We start from the raw sequence: 19857 nt of genomic DNA, 5'->3' as shown, positions 1-19857 counted from the left end.
ATTTTGCACTTTTCAAATCTAAACAACAATACTGAATTTTCAAGTACAACTCTCTATAATGATAAATGTCATTAAAAAATCTTATTTTCTGATGATTCTAATTTTGTTACTTTTTGAAAGAAAAATAATATTGTCCTAGAATCCACTCCTTATCAAAAATAAATGAAACAAACATTTTGATCCTATTAAATTCAATATTAATTTATATCAGTACATAAACAAAAACATTTTCTTTGAACATGTTAATATGCTTTGATTCAATACTTATTATAGTTAATAAACATAAATAAAAACATTTTCTTTGAACATGTTAATATGCTTTGATTCAATACTTATTATAGTTAATAAACATAAATAAAAACATTTTTTTTCTATGAACATTTCTATGCAAGTTAAAACTAACAATTAGCAAGCATAATACAGACAATTTACAAATTCTTACATCATAATTTACACAATTTTACATTTTAAAAATGCACAAAAAGAGTTATAACAATATTGCTTATTAAAATCAGTTATTTCCCCCCTATTGATTTGAAAATTGAATTTTACTGGCAGTTATGTGTGCTACAGATTTGTTAAGAAGGAATAAATGTGCATTTACGATTAGCAACACAAAAACTGCTATAACTATGCTAACATGAACACCAGTAAACTGAAACTAATGAGACAATCCTTATTTTAGATTTCTACAATAGGATGTCATTTTAAATTTATGTACTTTTTTTCTATAATGAAATGATGGTCCATTAATAAGAGGAGATATTCTATTAATAAGGATCTTTGGTTAAATGGGGATTTAACTTAAAAGTTTCCCTGAAACTTATTTTGCTACACCAGAATTTAATTCTAGATTATAGAAATCCTAAACAGAGGATTAATTGTCGAACTGCTTAATATCTAATCAATAAAAACTTGTGTGATTTTTTAACAATCACTTATTCAGGGGTGATTGTGAGCCCAAGTCGAAATTCCGGAAAATTGAGTTTAAAAAATTATAAAAAAAGACAGTTTAAATTGAAAAAAAATTTAAACAAGGTTTTTTTTTTCCTTTTTCTTAATATTTCTTAGTTTACTTAAAATATATTTAAAATTTTACACATACCTATACCATTTACACATACCTATGATGACCTGGAGAAGTAATTAAAATTTACAAATATGTCTTTCTTTCTTGAGTTTATGATTATAACAACTATTTACTGATAAAAAATGAATATTAATCATGAATATAAGCTTATAAAGTATCTCTCTGGCTCTCCCTTACAAACAAATAAAATAAACTGTGTTTTTAAGTTCCACCTTTGAAAATTTGATTTCCGGAAACTTCTGTGACCCATGATTTTTTGAAACATCTGGACCTTCGATCTCCGGAAACTTCCGGATCACTGTTAGCGAAAATTCCGGAAATCCGGATTTTTTCCGGAGCACAATCAGCCCTGCTTATTTTTTAGTTTTGAAGGAAATGTTTGCTTATTCAAATCTGCTTTACACAACATTTGACTGCCCAATTACACAACAATAAGAACTACAAGAAATGTCAGTTTTTAAACAAGTCATGTTTTTTTCCTTGAAAAGAATAACAAATACACAAAATATATTCGACAATTATTCAACAATGCAAGTATTCGTTATCATTTTAGATAAACTTAATCAAAACAAATTTGTTAAAAGCCTATATTTTTGCCTATCATTTTATTACCGGTTTTGTCGCACAAATTTTGATTTTCAACATTAAGATTTACAAATCTTTTACTAGCAATGTTCTTAAAGCTAGGCTAAAACGCTAAATTTTCAAAACCAATATAAGCAAGGAAATATGTCAAAAATATTTGTGATATCAATCCAGGAAAACTTAAAAATGTCAATAAATTAAGTTTTTTTTCTTCTAGATTTTATTACAAAAAAGATTATTTTATGTTTTAAATAACTTTGAATTATTTTCATTAGAGATTATAATATTTATATATATAAGGCACCATGCAATAAATTGTAATCCCAGGCACATAATTATTTATGGCATGCTTGAGAATCATTTTAAATTCCTATCTCAAAAATTATTACAGATTAATAAATCAAGGGTATAGGACTTGGCCCACAATGTATCAGTAAACAAAAAAGAAAGGAAATACATTGCACAGTGGAATAATTTCAGGAAATGGTGGGAAGTTGTTTCCACTACCATGGAAGACCTAAAAATAAGTCCATTTAAAATTTACTCCTATTGCTTAACTTCTTGATTGGTATTTGCTTAACTTCTTCAACTGTATGTAAGGTGATGAAAATTTTAATACAATAATCTTAAAAGTTTTAATGATATTTGCTAAAAAAAAATAATAAGTTATTGAATTGGACCTATTTAGAGGCAAAAGGCCAACACAGATATCCAAGTCAAAAAAACCCAATCCATTCTGAAAAAGAAAACTTAAAAAAAATATTGACAAAAACCAAAATAACTTTAAAATGCATCTACAATAAACCACAAATAAATAAAATAAATTAATAATAAAAGCTATCCAAGTAAATTTAGCTATTTTATTTATTCAAATAAAATAAATAAATTTTATTTACTATTTTTTTTGTTGTTGCTAATATTGGTGACATCGAAATGGACAGATAGCTAATAATAAGAAAAACAATACTGTTTTTTAAATCAACTATCAAACAATATTTGTGCTATTAAAATAAATATTACTGTTACTGTTGTGCGCAAATTTTTAAACTTTAGAAATGATATAATCAATGTTTTTTTTAAAATGGTTAATGGCGAAATTGGCTACAAATAATACTTTATCGTGATATGAATCCATATAAGAATTTTCCAGGACTTAGAAGATAGTCAACACCTTTTTTACACATAATAAATTTCAGCAATGTTAAAATTTCAGTTTATGTACATTTAATTAGGGAAAATGTGGCTTTAACCACAAGCAATTACGATAAAGGAAATTTTGATGAAAAGAAAAAAAATTAAAGAAAAATGTACCCCTCGTAGTTTTTTTCTTTTCTTCAAATTGGTAACATGGATATAAATATTAATGTAAATATTACAGATGACGTAAAGAGATTCTTTTAAATGGACGCATATTATTGCATTGAAGAAAGGATCAAATCATTCCCCCCCAGCAACGTTTGGATCGTGGTTACCGACGTAGAAAAGAAAGAGGAATGCCAGGGCGAGCAAAGACGTGCCAAGAAGGTCCCCAAGAGCAGTCAAGTATGGAATGGCTGAGTTGTCTGGATCAATTTTTCGTCTCCACATCCATTGGATCATGCAATATGCGATATATATCAACAAAAACACCTGAAAAAGATTCAAATTTAGGAAAGAGTCACAACTGAATCCTAAACCATAGTTAGATAATACAGATCAGGGGTCTGTTTAGAAGAAATTTGGGTCCGTAAACAGATCCTTCACAAATTTGTTATCTTCATTATTGTTTTGTTAATTGAATAAACCCTTCCAAGGGGGGAGGGAGAAAGACAGATGTAAACGAACTAAGTTTTGTCTTCGACAGACGCTTCTTCCTTTATTCGTCCAAAGTGAATATTCTGCGGTCAGCAGCATAGACTAAATACCAAATATTTGTATGTTGCATTTCTAATTTAGTAGCAGCAATTGCTGTTTATTTTTGAAAATTAAATTTTCCTTAATTATAATTTTACAGTGTTGAGCATAATCTTGTATGTCTTAACAATTTAAAAACTCCTTGAAAAAGTTTTTTGCAATAACAAGACCCTGGTTGAAAGAATGCGACTTAACATTTACTTTATACTCACAAATTACGAGTAATTTTCTCACAAATTTACAAAAACGGACCTTTCACAAAATGTCTGGACAGAACCCTGCAGATGCACATGCGCACGGATACATTGGTGGTGATTCTCCAATTTTGTATATACTTTTTTTGGAATATAAAAAAAAAAGTATCCGCGTTTGCAAAAGAAAGTTTGCAATGGTGAAAAAAAGAAAATATGGAGCATTCATGATTTATGCAAGGTAGAAGAAGTCGGTGTTTAGTTATATGCATGCTTCTCCCAAATAGAAAAGATATAACTGTTGTTTAGCCCAAAGATAAGCAATCTCATCATTAGCGATTGAGCCTACAATCAGCTAGTTTTTTACAATTCAACTCAATATGACTATCGCTTTACAGTCAAAATAGTTGACTGCGGTGGCAGAAGTAAAGCTTTTAACGTAATCTTGTTTGGAGCGAAATTATTAATATTAATTAATATGACAATTACATTATATGAATGTAGTTCTATGTAAAACTATTAATATTAATCCTTCTCTAATGTTTCAAATGTTTAAGTACATGCATAAATATATTTTTTTTTGTCAAGAATAAATAAGAATATTAAATAGTTAACTGTTTTTGTATATTTGATTAAAGTATTCTATTATCAAAAGATATGAGTTTGCAGATACTTTTGATATGTGTCTTTAGATTTTATTTTTATCCTACTATGCCTAAACAAAGAAGAAAATTAACTATTGCATGATCTGTACATGAAGATTTCAGAATCTTTAAGTTTTAGAGTTAAAAAAAAAAGCTCATTTCCGGTGCTTTTACTTTCTCCTGAAAGTGCTTTTTTTTAATTAACCCTTTTGCGCCTAACGGGACACATACCTCCCAAGGATATTTCAAAAAAATCTCATGGGACAGAAACGCTCCAACCAATATTTTTGAAGGTATTTTCATTCACAGAACATGGACGGCACTACCGCACATAATGAAATTCCTGCGTTTTTGAAGTGTTGTAGCAGCTCATTCCATACTGTACGAACGTAAGTAGTTTAGTTTTGGAAAATACTGCTTATTTTCGATTAAATTTTAATTGATCTTTAAATCTAAGGCCAGAGAAGTTACTCACAAAGTAGATTACCTCTAATAAACTGATAAGTGGCATAGTTTTACTTCCGTTTTTAATTATCGGGACATATGTCCCAGTTGTCAGGACTGATGGGACATATATGTCCTGGTCCTAAATCAGTGTTTAAAATCTCCCTAAAAATATAACATCTTAGTTTTAGAGTTATAGTGTGCCCTACTCATAGTTTATGCTATCAAAATTGTTCTGTAAAAAAAAAAAAAAAAAAAAAAAAAAAAAAAAAAAAAAAAAAAAAAAAACAGTCGCGAAGGGGTTGAGCGAATTAAAATGTCAAAACAAAAAGTTTTATGCCTATAAAAAAAAGTTACAATTAAAATTCTTGGATAAAAGAGAAATGTCTGATTTTTTTTAATAAGAATCTAATTAAAATTAAGTGAATAACCAGATTTAATGTGAATTTTCCTGTTTCAAGTTTTATTTTAAATTACAGTTAAAATAAAATATATGTGCACCCAATTCAAAAGTACCCGAATTTCAAAAAGTATCCAAGCTCATAATTTTTGATAATAATTTTATTACATTAAACCAAAACGACAAAAAAGTTAACTATTTAACATTTTCATTTATTCCAGACAAAAAAAAAACCAAAAAAAGACCATGATATACTTGCAGTTAACATTAAGAACATTAGAGGAAGATTTTATAATCGTCGTTGAACAGCAGACACAATTTTTTGCATTTATGACTTCTAATATTCAACTCCGTAGCCTTGTAATTTTGAACCAGATTCAAAACACAACGGAACTCAAGTATTGAATCAAGTATTGGAACTAACCCGCATTAGCGTTACATAGAGAAGAAAACCTCTGACGGTTAGCCTGACAGCAAGGGGACTAACCCATGATCCGTCTACCACTCAGGATATTTTTTACGTCAGCACAGTGATTGGTGCGAGTGATAGTTAAGACATAAAAATGAAATTAAAAAACTATATTCAAACAGAGTAATTATCATATCAAGTAAAATTAATAATTTAGCAGCCTTTAATCTTCACCGTGAAATGCACATTTAACTCCTTATGCTCCATGTTCTACAAAATGTTGTTTGAACTAATAGAAGCACTAAATCATGTAAAATACATAAAGTATTTTTCATATAATTTTCAAAATCCTTAAATAATGCAATTACTAATTATTAAGGTATAAAAAATTTTAATTTTAAAGTGGTCACTGATTACAGCACCAGAGAAGCGACATTGGAATGAAAAGAGATAACTTTTCACGTCAAACTTAGGCAACTGCGTTTCATTTTTAGTTAATAAATGAAATCACATTAAAATATTTTCCACTGTCACCACAATCATTTATCTTTGTTGTAAAGCAATAGTCTAACAGAATTGGGTTGTAAAAAAGATTAGCTGATTTTTGCTCATCCGCAAACAATGAGATTACTAATCTGTGGGCTAACGTTGTAGTCTTATCCTTTCTTTTCGGAAGCAGCATGCATACAACTAAACATAGATTATTACTAGTTTGCATAAATTACAATTGTGTCATAATAACAATGCTAACATTTCTTTGCATGGACATTTAAAAATGCAGGGGTGATTGTGAGCCCAAGTCAAAATTCCGGAAAATTTCTTGAGTTAAAAAAATTTTTTTAAATTCAAACATTTGAAAAAAATTTAAACCAGTTTTTTTTAATTNGCAAGTCTACATTACCTATGTTAAACAATAACTGAATTTTATCTTGTTGGCTGTAAGTTTCAAATTTATAAAGGTTATCATACCTGACAACATTGGAGAAATAAAATAATGGAGATTTTACTAGCAACATTTTTTATGCCACACATAAAGTTTTGATACATCATGCACAGTCGTGTAAGTCAAAATTGGAAATAATATAAGCACTTAAAAATTTAGCAAAGTAAAAAAAAAAGTATATAAATCTTAATCTAAAGAAGATTTTTTTTAATCATTATTTATAACTACTTAAACTATTAACACTCAACAAACTGCATTATTAGCAATAGCACGAAATAAGAAGTATTTTTGCCATTTGCAGATATTTTCTTGCAAAAATTAGTTTTTTTTCTAAAAAAAAAAATTCTCATCAACAAATACGGAGAAGTTTGAGAACAAACGGAGAAACAGACAATAGTCGTAAAATACAGGAATCTTCGTTGAAAAATAGGAAACTTAGCTATTAGGAGTTATAAAGACTTAATGAGGAGAGGAAGGAAGGAAGGAAAAAAAAAAAGACAAAAATGGCATCTTTAGGATGGTAAGAGATAACAAATTGATTTTTAGCTGAGAATTATGAATTTTGGGGTGTAAAAATGTAATGAAGTGAGCAGACTTACCTGAATTAAGGCAGAAGTCAGATATACCAGAAGAAAGAGTGGTGAGACAGTAGCATTTCCACCTTTCAGCAAACAAATCAAGTAAGCAAACAAAATATGACCTGGAAGGGCCATCCCAAGAAGCACTCTTCCAGAACGAGCGTGAGCACCTGTAGGGGGGGAGACACATAATCTGTTAGAAAGTAATCTACCGAACACAAGTAAAATATGTTCATTTTCTCAAATGTTATTATGAAATCAGGGTTTTTGTACCCATTTTATGATTTAAAAATTAACACCATACCCCATAGCTGCCAACATGGATAGGAAAAAAAATCCAGGATAATTATTGCATAATGTACAAAATATTGCAGACATAGGGAATTTTATAGTCGTCAAAATAGAAAAACTGCAATAGTTTCCATTTATAATTGACATTAAACGTACTTGATATGTTATGTATAACTCATTATATCGAATATTAATAGGCCTTTAATTCATCAAAGATAGTTGAAAGATTTTTTAAAATTAATTTAAAAGGAGAGTTCTGAATAAAAATAAACTGAACATTTCAGAGCAAAAAAAGTTATGAACTGATTTTTATGAATGAGGTTAATTTATATTGATAATTGTTGCATAATGTACTAAATATTTTACACATAGGGAATTTTAGGAATTTTTATAGTTATCAAAATAGAAAAAACTGCAATATTTTCCAGTTATGATTGACATTAAACATACTTGAAATGTTATGTATTATATTTAGTCATAACTTTGAATATTATTAGGCATTTAATTCATCAAAAAGACAGTTAAAAGATTTTTTTTTAAATTAATTTAAAAAGAGTTCTGAATAAATAAAAAAAACATTTTATAACAAAAAAGCTTCATACTGATTTCTATAAAAGAGGTTCGCTTCATTATGTATGAGTAATACTTATTTAAATATCCAAGCAAGCAATAATCAGTACAAAAATTCTATTTCAATAGGGAATTTTTTTCCAAATCCAGTAGAGTTTGCATTCATGCATACCCAAATCAGGAAAGAAGGTAATTTATTTCACAAAAAATTGTATAGTTCTTAAACCTACCAGATTCCAGGAAAAAAAAAAAATTCACATCTCAACTAATTTTTATGATCTTTTTATGCAACATTTTACTCTTCATTTTTTTTTTACTAATACTTCTTTATTTAAATTATTCAATTCATGTTAATGTTATTGAAGCATTTTAAATTAATCAAATATATAAAAAGAACTTAAATTTTTTGATAGATTAAGAACTAGATATACTGCTATTTTATTGAGTGAAATGTTAATGACATGAATCTCCAAGGCATGATACATTATTCAATTGATTTAAGAATAATAACATCCAAAAAAGTTTAAAAAACAAATTATTGATTTTTTTACATGCACTATGATACACTTACTGCAAGGGCAATTCAGCTGTAAAAATTCAACTAAATCTAGAAACTTTTGCAATATTATCTAACAGTTTTTCTTTTTAAATTTTCTCATAACTAAAAGATGTCACCAGAAGACTTTTAAAAAAATAATAACTTTTTCCGTATGGTTTTTCAAATTTCAATATTACTACGACACATGAATTTTGGATTTGAGTATTCAGTTTTAAATTTGATTGGTTTATGAAGATTCGATGTTTCATCTTGGTTGAACGACTGTAATAAATTTCAGTTCTTCTATCTTCTATCCTATAACAGTAGTTTTTGGCATCGTAACATTCTCATGCATTCAACTGGCTTTGGTGACTGCATTAACTACAAGAGTGTTCGTATAATCTTTTTTTCTATTGTTCTTAGTTGTTCAAGTGTGACTCATGACATCATTCTTTATCTGCATATAATGACAAGTGATTTTGAGTAATCACTTTTTGACATACTCACAACAATACATTCATACAGCCATGTCATTTTCCAGTAATTTCTGTTGCAGTTATTTATCCTTTTTCTGGCCATTTCCAGTTTTCCAAATTTTGATGCACAATGTTATTATTACTGGCAAACTTTCAATTTGAGTTGTCACTTTTTCAGATGCTTGGTTGGCAGCAAGTTTGTCATAATTTAAAATAACTTTCGTATAGTTTTTTCGAATTAAAATGATTTTATAAACATCAATATGAAGATTATGATGTTATTGCTATATTTAAATAAAATAAGAATAATTGGTCATTAGACGTAAACATAAAGGGAATTCCATATTCCCTAAAAGAAAATTATCAAGTTCCTAAAATATACATTTCTCGTTATTATACTTATATATTAAGATTTTTCAACTAGAGGGTGCGGAGTCAAATCTTTCAACAAAAAATAAGCACCCTTTAAGTACTTATTAAGCACTCAAAAATATTTTAAAGCACTATATACATTAACAAAATAGCTACTTCTTGACAAAGAACTCTTTTCTTGATTATATTAGCTATTATATAATGATCAAGAGATTTTTCGGTTTGATCTCAGAGAATGGAGGCCTGAAATGAAGAATATCTTTCAAAATGTAGCAGAGTTGCACATGAGAGTGCTAGAATCTCACTGAACTAAGCTCAGTAGACTCACATGCAGACTCGCAAGTATTTCACCATATATGCAACATGATTGGTGCTTTCATACATTATGGATTGACGGTACACCGAAATGGATTGTGGTTCAATGAAATGTGAAAACGTTGAATAGAAAAATGTGAAAAACCACACTTTTGCATAATATGCAGTGAAAATCAACACGATAAAAGAAAAAAATCTCATTTTAGAAAAGGAAAACGTAAGCACTTTTAAAAACACCCAATAAAAAAAGCACCTTTAAGGGATTTTAAAAAACGAAAATAAAAAATAAGCACCTGGAAGCACTTTTTCCTTTCTCATACTAACGGAAAGGAATGTTTAAAATTTGCAGTTAAATTGTTAATATGATTCATTCATAATATCACTTAACATGTTTTAGACGCTAAAATCTTTCATAGCTTCAATCTTAATTTGAGGTCACTTACTTATGGTTTCCTTGGATCACTCTTCAAATTCCTTAAAATACTTTTTTTATTCTTAAAAAATTATAATTGATCATAAAATTTTCACAATTCTAATTTACATTGAAGTCAAATTTGTAACTAAAATATATTTCACAGTCTCAAAAAACAGGATTTTTTTAAATTGGAACCACTAAGTTTTATTGATTCCCCAGAGGTGGAAGCAGATGAGGAAGAACAAACCTGTTCAATGGGTTTTTAGGGCAATTAAGAAATGGCATTCTAATGTAATAAAATTCTTATGACTTTTGGAAATATTTAGCACTGAAAAACAGTGGATAGGGAAAAAAAAGCTCCTAAAAAACTGATATTTTTTTTAAAAATTTTAAGTGCAGTTTTCCCACCCCCTTTGAAACAAATTTAAAAATATAATGGGCAATAATTATTAACTTACACTATTCTCCTTCATTAGGTTCATAATACTTTGTAACATTGTAATAAGACAATATTCAAATAAGTTAATATGAACATAATGAAAGTGCATTCCCACCATTTATGAATGCTGTAATTGCACACATTAATTATTTAAAAAAATTCTAACAGTTCTAATAATTTTGTGAAAATAAGTCTAGGTGCCACTTTATTTCTAATTTTCATAAATTTAAAAATTATCACAGCTGCCAACATGGAAAAGAAAAAAATCGAATAGATTTTACAAAATAAGTTTCCCAATAACTGTTGCATAATACACTATATATTTTACAAATACACAAATAGGGAAATACACAAATTTTATTACACTTAACACTATATATGGTCTGCAATATTTTCCATTTATGATTGACATTAAAATAAACTCAAATTTGAAATGTTTTTTTTTATTTTAACTCACATTTAATATTGATAAACAAGTAATTTATTTGTGATAGTTTAAAGATTTTTTTAAAAATTAGTTTAAAAAGAAGAGTTTTGAATGAAAGTAAACTGGAAATTTTAGAACATGAATTAAACTGACTAGCTTCATTATGTATTAGTAATATTTATTTAAATATACAAGGAAGCAATAAATTGTGTAAAAATTCTATTTCAATAGGATTTTTTTCTCTTTGGTAAACTTACTAAATTATAGGGAATTTTCTAAAATGTACAGAAACCAAATTTTAACTTAACCAGTAGACTAAGAGCAACTGGTCCAGTAAAGTTGGCAGCCATCAACTATGTTTTGGGCATAGCACCGCACATTATATCTGTGACAGTCAGTTCAGTTTACTTCATTAAAAATAACATCAAGACTTATTTTCACAAAATACATCATTCATAAATAGTGGAACATAATAATATAATAAATAGAATTGAAAATAAAAAATGGGGATACAGCTTTCTTTCTCAAAGCAACAAAATAAGAAAATACTATCTCACAAACTACTTTTGATAATTACAAATGCAAAACATTAAGTACACACCATGAAAGTTATATTTATAACAGGTTAGCTAAATAATTTGGTATAGTGTTGGTAAATAATAAAACATAAAAACTAAAATACAATTGAATTAAACTAAAAATTTATGTTATCTCTACATCAAATAGAATACCATAAATGAATAGTTTATGTTAGTTTTTAAACCAAGCACAATAGACAAAAACCTAGAAGTACTAATATGTTACACACTTAGTCACTTCAAGCTTTTAAGCAATCAAACTGCATACAGTAAAGTCCCGATTATCCGAGCCCCAATTATTAGAGTTCCCGCTTTTACAAAGCTATAAAATATTTCAAGGATTTTTTTTTTCAAGATTACCGATGAAAAGATAATGAATATCGTAAATAATGATAATGAATCTCGCTAGGACGATAAAGACAGTGACATACCTGCCAACTTTATGCATTTGACATACAATTTTATTTTTAAAGTGGTAGTAAAATGTATGCTTTCTATATATTCTTTGCATTTATAATCTTAATTTATTATCTTTTTGACTATCACTATTTTTAAAAAAATTAAGCATGTATATTAATATGTAATAGTGTCTTAGTAGTCCACATAAGCTTTTTAAAAATACAGCATATGTTTCTGCCTAAAATTGTAATTCAAATTTTATTTTACTATCACAGGGGAAAATCATCCTCGAAAGGATTAAAAGTTGGCAGGTATGTAGTGACGATGAAAATCAACATATAAAAGTCCCTCCTACAGATGACTAAAAGCTATCTAAAGTGCTATTAAATATATAGTGCAACAAGTAGAGGAGATACTAACCTTCCTGTCATACCTAAAAAAATAAATAAAAAAAAAGCAAAACATTGCTGCAGAAAAGCGTCAAAGTAATGTAAAACAAAAAACGATTAACAACTCTTTTAAATAAAAACTTTGATTCCAGTAAAGTATGCTCTATAAGTGTTTTTAAGTAAGCTTTTTAATAACAATACAAACTGTATCGTAATAAATTGTTCTCTTATAAATTTTGTATTTGTTAAATATATACCTACCCCTTTTCATTCCTTTTTTATACTCTTCGCTTTAACAGAGTTTTTCGGTTATCCGAGTTAGTTATGATCCCTCATTAATCCCCAACAGTGACATATTTCAGAGAAATAGACCAAAAATGGAAATTTTTTTTTCGACTGTATAATTTTGTTCTTTATATGATAAAGGTTAGAAAATGGTTTTTTATAGCAAAAGTAAAATTTTAAATGCAACAACAACTGTATTTATAATTTTTACATACCCATAAAAAAGTGATGGATTAAACACATATCTTATTCAATTAGAGCAAATTAAACAAAATTTTGAAGCTAAATATATTAATTGTATAATATAAAAACACAACAATATGATTTTCAATACATAAATTTTACAAATCTTTCACAGTATAGTATATCCCCAAACCCCCACCCACATTTTCCCTCCCTCAACTGAAGTCGTAATCTGTGAAAAACTAGGACCACTCATGCAATCTATTAGAAAAATAGTGAAATAAGTATCCTAAAGTAGAAACAAACTCAGCTCGGGCTTCACAAAATATAAATGTTCTCTTGCCCGAAGTCAGTTCAGGCAACACAAATACTGTACATAGTAGTTGCCCGAACAGGATTCAGACGACACTGGCAATGGGTTAACTCTGATAATCGGGACTCTACCGTAATTGAAAAATTACTTGCCGTGCATTGAAATTTTGGCTCAACATATTTGAAAATAATACATTCACGTATTTCAAATCATGTTTGATTATAGAAACCAACATAAACTGTTTAGAATTCTAGAACTAACTTATGACAGGAGAAGAGATTTACCAACTATTAAAGCAGCAAAGAGGCATGAAATTTTAAGCAGAAATATTAGTAATCATTAATTGCAATAATATTTAGCAAATAAGAAATAAACAACAAGCTCTCCAAGAAGAATACATTGCTTACCCTTACGTCCAAAACAGAAAGTCCAAAAATTTAAGTTATAAAAAATATGAATATAAAGTGTTAAGAAAAATAGATTAGTGATAGGTATAATTCTAAAATTGGAAATAGAATTTAAAAAAAAGGACTTTTTTAAATTTGAATATTTACAGACACAATTTTATAAGTTAATAAGAAATCAACAACAAGAGTGCATAGCCAGATTTTTCACCAGATAATAGTACATTTCAAGTACTCAAAAAATATTTTTAATCACTTTCCAAAAAAATAAATAAAAAATCACAAACAGAATCTGTGCAGTAATGAGATTTAGTTTTTCTATCATTAAAAGTTTTTAATTTATCAATATAAAATCAATAAAATTCAAAAACTTTACATAATCATGATAAAATAACTAGTTTCTGGTAGAAAAAAAGAAAATTGTGCAGAAAATTTTGATAATCATGCATTTTTTGTAATGGAAATCGACACTGCAAAGGAAAAAAAACCCTCTTTTTTAAAGATAGGAAATTAATCACTTTTGACAAACCCTGAATAAAAAAAACCTCTATAAAGGCTTTTAAAAAACATAAATCAAAAATAAGCCCCTTTAAGCACTTTTTAAAAATTCTACGCACACTGAACAAGCTCTCCAAGAATGTTCTCTTACTTCCAAAACAGAAAGTCCAAAAATTTAAGTTATGAAATAAGAAGATAAAGTGTTAAGAAAAATAATTAATTAGTGATAGGTATAATTCTAAAATTGAAAATAAAATTAAGAAAAGGATTTTATTTTTTAAAATTTTAATATCTACAGATACAATTCTATAAATTAAATAAGATTAGTTGGAAGCAGAAAAAAATTACAATAAACAAGATTTACATAATTAAAAAACTGAATAACTTTTAAAGCTTATTGCAATTTAAAACAAAGTTCTGCTCCTTAACTCTAGACTACTAAACTTAAATCGATGCTAAGGTTTAACCATTAAATTTACAGATAAAGGATAAAAGAGTATATCCATTCACAACGTAAAAAATCAAAGTTAAGAAATATAACACCATAAAACGCATTTGAAAATAAATAAAAAGAGCATAAAACTATGTATATTACTGAGAATAGAAGACTATGTAAAATACATAGTAATTCAAAAACATATATAACATGCTTTTAGTTTGTAACTGAAGTATAAAGTTAAATAATATGTATCTTTACACATTATTTATAAGACTCGGTTTCATAATATTTACTTCAGGGGGAAAAAAAAAGGAAAATACGGAAGTTTTAAACATTACAGCTATGAACCTTTGACTATGATTTCAATGTGATGGTACGGATCGCCATTAGGAAAAGTGTTGTGTTAATTTGATGAATATTAACACTAAATTTAAAAATGAATGCTAAGTTCAAAAATGTACAAAATTTGTATTTCTAAAATTTCCTCTGCATTTATATATCACCCATAACTTCAAATAAATATTTCTTAGATTAATTACCAACCTTTAAAATTTAATTTCTTTCGATTATTAAATTTTTAATAATACAATATTAATACCAAAATATCTACCATATTCTTAAACAGTATGCAAACTTCCATTCTCCATATTTTGTGCAAAGAATTGTTAACTTAATAGTTATTAACTTAATAAGAATTGTTTCAAATAAGGCATTTTAACACATATACTTTGCAGGAATTATTCAAATTGTTTTGAAGGATGTATGTCTTAGTTCAAAATTAGTATTATAAGGAAATGCGTTGATTATCAAAATGGAAGCTCTCACCTTTTCCAAAGAAAGCACTGAAGGGGTGTACGCATACTTTTGGATCCGAGAGTGGGAGAGTACCCATTTCTGACCTCTGGTGGAGATATGTTGATATTCTGCTAGATTGAACAGCCACCAGATTTCCTCCCACACCTAGAGGGGGAAAAAAACATTAAAACTAAAATATTTATAAAATCTATAAAAATCTTCATATAAAAACAAGGTTGCCACTTATATCTGGAAAGAAAAAATTCCCTGTGTTTTCCCTGCACAAATTATACAACAGGGTTGCCACTCAAACCTGGAAAAAAAATTGCTCGTGTTTCCCCTGTACATATTATACACATTATATTAAGAGGAAACAACAAATATTCCGTGAGTTATATTGGGCTAACTATATTTATAAGTTTTAACTGCTGGAACAACAGCTGAACATACTTAAATAATGCTATAGTTAATGAAATAGTTTAGCATAGCTGAAATATCATGGTTAAATATCCCATAAATGATGCGTTAAGTGGTCACCATTTTTTAAAAGACAAAAATAAGAAACGAAATTCGCTGTATTTTCCCAATTTGTAAAGGAAAAAATCAAAATTCCCTGTATTTTCCAAGTTTTCCACGTGGAGTGGCAACGCTGTACAAAGAGGAAACACACACTCACTGCGCACTTGTGAACTATATTAGGAAAACTATGTTTACTTTAGTTGCCGAAAAAATTTTGCGACATAAAAGAACAGCAACATAAAACAATTAATGCTACAATAAATTAAATAATATAATATACTATCCAATAGAGTTTTGTTTGAGAGGTCTGCATTTTTAAAAGACAAAAATAAGAAATAAAACTCCCAATTTGTAAGAAAAAAACTCCCTGCATTTTTCCTGTTATTTTAAATGATTTTTAAATTCCCTGTATTTTCCAGGTTTTCCCTATACTCCCTGTGGAGTGGCAACCCTTAAAAAGAAAAAAGTTATTTATTAAATCTCTTAACTGTATACCTAGTTCAGGATAGCCAAATTTTTTTTTTCTAAGCAAATTTCTGAAGAATTTCTAAGTAAAATTTCTGAACATTTTGTAACATAAATTGTAATGTAAATCAGAATGATTTAGTTTGAAATTTTTTACATATATTCATTAAAAAATAACGGTAAATTATTCAAAACTGCAATCCAAATTTTTCAGTCTTTCCTATATGAAATATTCATGGAATAAAAAATTAAAATTCTAATTTCAGTTTAATAATTCAATATTAATTATAAAAGTTTTATATAACAGGGTTGCCACAGAAAAAAATGAACAAAATAGTTGCTTTTAGTAGCCTAAAACATGAAAATAGTGGCCAAAAGCTATAAAAATAGTCCAAATGAAAACTAGAATTCATAAAAAATATGACTAAAAGTTTATTAAATGACTTAATTATCATATACCACAATCCATTTAGTCAAGGTGGTGGCAAATATAATTTTTTACATAAATGTTAGTGTTCCAGCGCTCAATTTTTATTTCAAAAAAATTAGTATACTTGCAGAAATTTAAATACTTATTACTAGAATTCATTCAAAAAATACTTTCATTAAAAAAAAAAAAATTTTAAAAATAAACACTTTTTTAGCATGAAACATTTCAATAAACATATTTCTATCTTTTCAAAACTCACCATTGATAACAGGCTGATAAACTGCTATTCCTTTAAATTTTGTTATGGCCAAATCAAGGACGCAACCACCAGCACTAAAAAGCAAAAACAAATTTAAGATCCACTATTTTTACTTTTATAAATGTTACATAAAAAGTTTACTCAAAATTGGGAATTACGCTAAGATTCTAAATACCTGATTGCAGTACATATCTTAATGCAGTAGTAATTGAAATAGCATTTCATTTTTGCTTTAGTAATGGGGTAATTGAAAAGTAATGGGACTTGTGTTGCAGTAGAAATACGCATGATAGATCAGCCTACCTAGCTAATCAGTTGTTTAGTGTAATGTTCTTTAAATGATTAGATTATTCCATGGTTTAAAGTAAAGTTTGAAAAGAAAAATTCAATTCGGGAATTTTACAATTTAAGCTCCCATGTTTCCATAAACTACGCTACCCTTATGACTTTGACACAAAGGGGAAACCTCCTCTCACAGGCAAAAGGACAACAAGATAGAATGGAAAGAATGTCAGATTTGCTTTAAATAGCAAATAAACAAGTCTATTTAAAAAAAAAATTTAAAAAAACTCAGAAAAAGTTTGTACGAGCTTTGTAAAGAAAAACATTAAAATGCATATAGGTAAATAAATGTTTACTTTTTGTAACTTTAAAACGTTTATAATGAAATTTAAAATGTTCAAATGCACATTCATTGAACAATTTAAACATTTTAAAATATAAATTCACATGCATTATGATTCATTTTTTTTATAACCGTCGATGAACAGCGGACCCAATTTTATGGGTTTGCGACAACTAAAAGTTCAACTCCGTTGCCATGTAATTTTGAACCCAATCCAGAAGACAAAGGAGCTCCTGGATCAAATATTGGGAGAAATTTGCCTGTGAAGGCCTTTTCGACAGAGCTCAGCCGCATTTGCGTTACATGGAGAGGAAGACCATGGAAACTTCCTACAGTTAGCTTGACGGCAAGGGGACTAACTCATAATTCGTCTAACTCTGAGGATATTTCATGTCAGCATTGTGGTTGATGCAAGCCAGATGCGGAATTCATATTGACTGGGATTCGAACCCGGTTCGCCTCATTGGAAGGCGAACGCTCTATCCCCTGAGCCACCGTGGCTCTGCATTATGATTTTATTATCACACATTTTTGATGATTTTAATGCTTATTGCATATTTTTTAACAAAATATTACTAAAACTAAAAACTACCATAGCAACAATTTAACCCTGGCTAAATATGGGTCCTGTATAAACAAGCATCGAGGAACCAATATTGAGATGTTTAGATTTCTAATATTGGTCTTATATAGAACTAATATCGACTTTCATGGTGCCAATATCGGCTGAATAATGAATATAAATATGGCGTCGGCTGCTAGGGCTGTGTCAACTTGAAAATTTGAGAACTACTGCTTTAAGCAATATTAAACATTTTTAAACAGTCACACTATATCACATTATACTAAATAAACTTGTCAGAATGTATCGACTTACCTTGAAATGAAAACAGCACTGATGACAGGTACCCAACCAGTTCTTAGCACTTGCTTTGTGAATTTGTTTCTTTTCGAAATGACTACCCACAGGGGTATCATAAGTAAGAATAAAATAATCATAAGAGGGGCAACCCAGACATTAGTAGCTACAAAATAAATAAGAAATTAGGACACATAAAATAAAAAATTTAGCACATTTTTTATTGAATTACATGAACCATATACTAATAAAGATAGCACTGTTATTTAAAATACATGCATATATACAGTAGCTTCCAGTAGATAGAATGCGGCTTTTCTAGGGACCCACAGGGGTAAAGGTAAGAATGAAATAAGAGGGGTAACCCTGACATTAGCATACCTGCCAACATTAAAGAAATAAAATAACAGATTTTACTAGCGACATTTTTTTAGGCTACAAGTAAAGTTTTGATAGTCGTGCATAATCATGAAAGTCAAAGAGAATTTCAAAACACTTACATTTAGCGAAGTAAAAAATATGTAAATTAATCTAAAGGAGATTTTTTAATCCATTATTTATAATTACATTAACTATTTTATTCTATAACCGCGGTTGAACAGCTGACCCAATTTTGGGTTTACAACTACTAATGTTCAACTCTGCAGCCTTGTAATTTTGAACCAGATTCAGAAAACAAGAAAATTCCTGGATTAAATATTGGGAGAAGTTAACATTCGTGGAGGACTTTTTGATGAAACTAACACACATTTGAGTTACACGGAGGAAAAATCAGGAAAACCTCCCACCGTTAGCCTGATGACAAGGGTCTCTAACACGTGATTTTGTCTACCACTGAGGATATTTTACATCAGCACTGCGGTCAGTGCAAGTTGGATTCGGAGTTCATATCAACCTGTCATCAGTAGGATTCAAACTCGTTTCTCATTATTGGAAGACAAATGCTCTATCTATTGAGCCATTATGGCTTGATTTAAAGTATTAACACTCAACATACTGCAGTACTGGCTGAAGCACCACCTGTTGAGGAATAAGAGAAGTATTTTTGCCACCAGTGGATATTTTATCACCAAATTTTTTCTCTTTAACAAATATGGAAAAATTTGAGAATATACAGGTAAACAGGAGACTTGGCAGGTATGATATCTATATACAATTTAACAGGGAATGAAAAACTAGCTCACAATAAAAGAAATTTGCGTTAAGAGTGTTCACATTATCGAGGTTTGACTGCAGCTTATCTTTTCTTACCTGACTTTGGCTACAACTCAGTTGGAAAAAGCATAACATTATAAGGTATACTATTTATCTGTATAAGAATATAGATTACAGAAAGAAAAATTTGTGAATTAATTTTTCAAAGTGGATATTGTATCATCATTTAATAGAAAAAAGAC

At 28.4% G+C, this 19857-nt stretch overlaps 1 protein-coding gene across 2 annotated transcripts in view; it reads right to left on the bottom strand.

Annotated features, from left to right (window-relative positions):
* Window positions 1–1166: 1166 nt before the first annotated feature.
* The window catches only part of LOC107448975 (solute carrier family 41 member 1), a 41387-nt gene continuing 22696 nt past the window's right edge, over window positions 1167–19857 (bottom strand). For both annotated transcript variants that reach the window (XM_043038822.2, XM_043038823.2), the window contains exons 8-12: window positions 18479–18626; window positions 16977–17050; window positions 15334–15468; window positions 7199–7347; window positions 1167–3304 (exon numbers count right to left, since the gene is read on the bottom strand). In XM_043038822.2, coding sequence (XP_042894756.1) covers window positions 3113–3304; window positions 7199–7347; window positions 15334–15468; window positions 16977–17050; window positions 18479–18626 — 698 coding nt within the window. In that variant the 3' untranslated portion in view covers window positions 1167–3112. The remainder of the gene's footprint in view (window positions 3305–7198; window positions 7348–15333; window positions 15469–16976; window positions 17051–18478; window positions 18627–19857) is intronic.

This window comes from Parasteatoda tepidariorum, chromosome 10 (genome assembly GCF_043381705.1).
Source record: "Parasteatoda tepidariorum isolate YZ-2023 chromosome 10, CAS_Ptep_4.0, whole genome shotgun sequence".
Lineage (NCBI taxonomy): Eukaryota > Metazoa > Arthropoda > Arachnida > Araneae > Theridiidae > Parasteatoda > Parasteatoda tepidariorum.
This window is presented reverse-complemented; position numbering and strand designations above follow the sequence as displayed.